Here is a 6,000-nt window from a genome sequence, read left to right as displayed (position 1 = left end):
TTTGCACTTAAAATGGTTAACTCTTGTCTATTTTACACAAGCAACACTCAGGTTATCTTGGTTCAATTATACCTCGATGCTTGTGTCATCTTGCAATATCAAAAATCCATGTAAGTTATACTAAAGTCATTATGGTTCAATTATACCATGATGCTTGTATTAAACTTTCAACATATCAAAATCTCAATGATGACAAAAAGAGCACAAACAAGTGACTAAACAAGAATGACAATGACAGAATTAAAGTGATCATTTAGTTGCATACAAATATATTTAGTTACATATCATTATCATTATCATACATCTCATTTTCAAGATGCATCTCACATCATTATCATTATCATACATCTCATCTTCAAGATACATCTCACAAATCATAACATTCAAATAACATCACATCTCATATCAAAGCAAACACAATACATCATTCCATCACAAATCATGCATTCACATCATCATATAATAATCAACATTAAGAGATCAAGAACATCATTATTATATAAGCATCTAATCATTCTCATAGTATCATCATATCAAATAATGTGCATCATAACTCACATCATCATCAGTAACACATCATCAATGCCATATATATATATATATATCAAAAATGTCAAAATGTACAATGGGTATCATGTCTATCAGTACAATAAAAGTGATCAAATACAACAAAGATGGGTCTCTCAAGTGTGAGTATCTCCTGAGGTGGACAATCTAGAATAGCAGATGTCCTAGCTCTCAGGTCTCCACCAGATGGATCACGTTGGGCAGGCCCCGTAACACCTCTTCTCTCTATCCTCGTATGACTACGACTAGATCGAGTGGATGCCACTGCAGCATAGCTAGGAGCTCTATGATCTCAAGAGCCTATCTCCTAATACAAATGCCTATAATACTCGGTTTCCTTGGCTGAGTACTATATCTCTCTTAGTGTGTCCTGGAGTGGAGCATCGGCTGAGGCTCTCTCTAACCTGTCAGCAAGGGCCTCTTCTCAGCCCTGGCACTCTGTTGTTGTATCCCTATATGCCTGCAACTCTATAATTTGTCGCTGCTACGCTAACACCCATGCTTGTAGCTCCTACACTAAGACCTATAGTGCTCTAATCTGAGAATCCTACTGGTGGGTGGGCACCCTAATCTGAATGGGTACCTATGTCATAGTCCCACCTACACCTGTCCCTATCTGAGGTGCTGGTGGAGGTAGAATGTTAGATATTCTCCTCTAGGCAAGTTGCCTATCATCCTCTATCACTCCCACAACAGCTAACATCACACCTATCCTACCACCCCCACTTGCATCAAGAACAAGACCACCTCTACCACCTCCACCTTTTCCATCTCCACTACCTCCTCCACCTCTACCTTCTCCACCAACCCCTCCACCTCTACCTCCTCCACCACCTCCACCTCCACCTCCATCTCCTCCACCACCACCTCCACCTCCCTCTCCTCCCTCCTCTCCCTTATCCTCCTCTCTCCATCTAGGACCCCCTCACCTTTGTGGCTACTCCTCCTCATCATCATCAAAAGTTGGAAATAGCTTTGTCGGATCAAATATGCATGCCATGGCATGTGCCACAAAGTAGGCAGAGAACTCCTCTGTCATCCCACCATCCACTACCCCAGCCCCATAATCCCAGATCTATCCTACCAGGATATGTACTCATCTACAACTACTCCGCTATCTAGGGAAGGCCCCCACTCTGACACATCCTGTCATTGACAAGCATACAAATAGGCTCCCTATGGTATCCCCTGTTGTCTACCATACTGTTGATGAACACGACTGTGCAAAAATTGCTCAATAATAAAGGGCATCCGCTCAATCATGTACCTCAACATATATACATAGGGAATCTCTATCCCATCCTCCATCCACACCTCACAATCCATATACGGTCTCCAAATGACCATATCAATATCATCCAACGCCCTCCACCAGTGCTCTAGTTTACCCATCTTACATTGGATAACTACACCTATATACCTATAAACATATGCTCGACCAACTGGCCTATCCCTATCTGCAAGCAGTCTCAACACTGGTATATGCTCCCAGGCCCACACCTATAATAATGTCACCCTAGCTGATAGACTAGTGTATCCCAGATATACTACCTGGTGGAGCTCTCTATATAGGTGGGCCAACATGAAAGACCCCCATGCAAACCTGTGTCCCTGCATCACCATATCCTCTAGAACCAATCCCCGTCCAACAACTAGTCCCTTCGACCTACGGTTAGGACACAGAAACCCAAAAATAAAACCTGCTAATACTAACGATAGCGGAGCGTAACCTAGATCTAAAAACTCCTACCATGAGATCTTGTAACCACTAATCTCATTATCTTAAAAAATACGGCGGAGAGCCTCTGTGCCACCCTCCTCGGTCTACTCATAGGGTAGCAATGCCCCAACCACAGGAATCCACAGAATCTGATAACAGTCCTCTGCTGTAACTATCATCTCACTGGTCGCCAAGTGAAAGGTGTTTGTATCACTATGCCACCTCTCTGCCAACATTGTCAATAACCCTTGGTTAATGATATACCGGGGAATGTCTAGTAAAGAGGATAACCCATATCTCTCAATCGCATCTCTGTCAACTTGTGACAAGCGCGGGATAAGTGTCCATGGCTTCGGGAATCGCTCCCGAGACAATAGTACACCAAGCTCTGCCTGCAAATCAACACATATCCATCATCACTTCTCGATTCCATCAAATCTATCAATAATAAAAAATAAATCAACTTGAAAAAGCAAAGCATATCAAAAACACATCAGAAAAATATTTGCATCAATCAGTGAATCATATCAGTGCATCATATCAGAACCCATATCAAAATTAGGACCCATATAGAAATTAGACTCATATCGACTCAAAGACCCATATCGAAATCAGACCCATATCAAAATCAAACCCATATCAAAATCAGACACATATCAAAATCAAAATCCATATCAAAATCAGATCCATATTGAAATCAAAATCCATATCGAAATCAAACCCATAATGAAATCAAGATCCATATCGAAATCAAAATCCATATCGAAATCAGACCCATAACGAAATCAAGATCCATATCAAAATCGAAATCCATATCGAAATTAAACCCATATTGAACTTAGGACCCATATCAAAATCAAGACTCAAACCAACTCAAAGACCCATATCAACCCATATTGACTCAAATCGACTCAAAGACCCATAACGAAATCAGATTCATATCGACAATTTGACTCATATCAAAAAGCAACTCATATCAAAACAAGATCCATATCGACCACAGACTCATATCATAATCCAACAGCATATCAGAATCATACATCATCACAAAATAGGACTCACATCGGATCATGAACCTTATCAGAACAATCGGCGAACCCATATTGATATCTACGCAACCTATCCAATCCATTTGACTTATGATGCATTTTTCACAATGCTTTTTTCTCCAACTTTTTACCTTATGCGCTAAATCAGGGCTCCAAAGCACTAAGTTGCCACGTATGTGCTAAAATTTTCCACGTATACTCTATAAAACACACCTTGTGCGTCATCTTGTTATCACGCGCTCCCTGACATACCTATTGCACTACCCTGTCTGCACAACACACTAAATCTACTAAACGCGCTAACTATTATACCATTTACACTACCATGTTTTCCCAACGCACTCAAGCTATCCTACGCGCTAACAGGCATACCTTAGGTGCTGCTATATAGAACCTATGTGCTAAAATCCCCCTACGCGCTAACCTACCCCCAACCGCGCTACTATTTGGTGCTTAGATGCTAAAACTACCTAGGGTTTGCTACGCGCTAACACTCCTATCGTATGGTCTAGACATTCTACCCTACGCACTAAACCGGCAAATTCTGACCCAAAAATTAAAAAAACATGACAGAAATAAATGAAATTAATCAAAAATAAAGAGAGATTATGGTCACTTACTAGTGGGCCATATGCGGTGGGTCTCTAGTATCGCCTGACACGCTCAAATCGGTGCGAGAGTATGGAATCAGCATCGTGGTTAGAGCTCCAAATGTCACAATCATAAGGAGACAAGTGTGCAAATGATTTTTTTAAATCACTTTTTACCTTTTCATAGGGTAAATCAAAGGGTTAATAAGTGGGGCATGTATTTTACTCCCACTTTTTCATTTTTAACCTTATCAACATCATTATTTTTGGGAGATGAATCAATAATGTGCATCCAACACAGTTAATCTTCTCATATAGCAATTAATTCAAAAACAATCATAACTTGACAACACTTTGTTGGCAATATATAGGAATTGATTATGTGTTGCATTGATGTTTTCTCATTGATGTCAACACTAGCTATTATGGTTGGTTACCGGCAAACAGGTTTTGGTTACAGGTAGAAGAATTATTGTTACCAGTAAGGGTTTAAGGTTTTATCAGCAAAGCTTTTACTGGGAATCTTTGACAGAATGCATAAGTGGTGTTGGTGCGGCTTCTAGATGGAACTCAAGATGTAGAAGGTGATCCTTCATCATGCCTCGACTGATTCGAGACATTGCTTTGGCGTGGTGGACCCAGATTAGGTCTGGTACCTATCTAGGTTATGGATCGGTATCATGTTAACGTGTTCTCTACACGTTACTAGGATGATTTATGGATTGGTTAATGTTGTTTTGATCTTAAGCTGACATGGCATATCATTGTAATATGGATGTATGTAATGATCTTATTGTAATATCTTTTAGGTGGCCGACCTAATTGTTTTAGGCCTTAGGGTTTGTATAAATTGATGTAAGATCTCATTGTAGATCGTGGTGGAAAATGTTCATGGTCATGGAATAAAATATCATATGTGAAGGAGATATGGTCGATCATAGGTGATCGAATTGGGTTTAAGTAAGAGGTCAAAGGCCTCCAGTATTGAGCTTCACTGAGACTGTAATCAGGCATGGTAGATGCTATCTCTGGTAATTCATTCTTCTGGATTGTTGTCCAATTATCTTGAGGTGGTTATAACCTCTCTGTAGTCAGTGAGACTCCTTTGTAATGAGCAGTATGCTCTAGGTAGTGTGCCTTCCTACATGTACAGGCCCCTTGTTGTATCACATACTTTCTACAGAAGTATCATCTAACTATGGGTAGGCTTCCCACCCTGGTTTTTCCCTTTACCAGGTTTTCCATGTACAAATCATGGTGTTATGTGGTATGGTTGCATTGTGTTAATTCTCTGTTTCATTCTTAATTTTTATTGCTTACCGGTATTTGTTTCTGTTATTCTGGTATTCAATGTTTATGTGCTTTGGTTAAAGGTTATAAAGTAGTTTGATTAATATAATATGTTTACAACTAATTCACCCCCCCCCTCAGTTGTCCATCAGTTATACCACTTGAGGTAGACCCTATGGCAACTCATACTTCAAATCCACTGGCAACACTATTTTCAGAAGAGAAATCCCTAAGCTTGATAGAACAAATAATGGGATACGGAAAATCCGAAATGGAGACTCATCTTAGATGTCTTGGCAATGATATTTGGGAGGTCACTGAGAAAGGATATACACCTTATGATCCGGCATCTGGTAATCCTACTCCTGCAGAATTGGAAAAGAATTTTGAAAATGATTGTAGAGCTAGAGAAGCCCTCTTGTGTGTACTCACTGATCAACAAATCATGGGATTGACTAATAAATCATCTGCAAATGTTATGTGGGATAAATTACAAACTCTGAGTGAAGGTGATCCTACTATCAAAATTGCTAAACTTGATGGTTACTAGGTAAGATATGAGAACTTGAAGATGGAAGATAATGAAAGAATTGCTACATTTATGGAAAGAGTAAATGAGATTGTCATGGGAATTAAATGTTGTGGGGGATCTCTGAGTGAAAATGAAATAGTTTCCAAAGTCTTGAGAGCCCTTCCACTAGCGTACAAGATGAAGGAGACTGCAATTAATGAATTGAGAACAATGCCAAACACTTCAGTTAACATAGACATTCTAATTGGGAAA

The 6,000-nt window shown here is 39.8% G+C and overlaps 1 protein-coding gene across 1 annotated transcript in view; it reads right to left on the bottom strand.

Moving 5' to 3' along the window:
• Window positions 1-2,391: 2,391 nt before the first annotated feature.
• Window positions 2,392-6,000, bottom strand: part of LOC131057541 (F-box/kelch-repeat protein At5g15710-like) — a 43,438-nt gene continuing 39,829 nt past the window's right edge. The window contains exon 2 of the mRNA XM_059212689.1: window positions 2,392-2,679. Coding sequence (XP_059068672.1) covers window positions 2,392-2,679 — 288 coding nt within the window. The remainder of the gene's footprint in view (window positions 2,680-6,000) is intronic.

Source organism: Cryptomeria japonica, chromosome 10, assembly GCF_030272615.1.
Source record: "Cryptomeria japonica chromosome 10, Sugi_1.0, whole genome shotgun sequence".
Lineage (NCBI taxonomy): Eukaryota > Viridiplantae > Streptophyta > Pinopsida > Cupressales > Cupressaceae > Cryptomeria > Cryptomeria japonica.
Note: the sequence above shows the minus strand (reverse complement) of the source record. Positions and strands in the feature narration are given on the sequence as shown.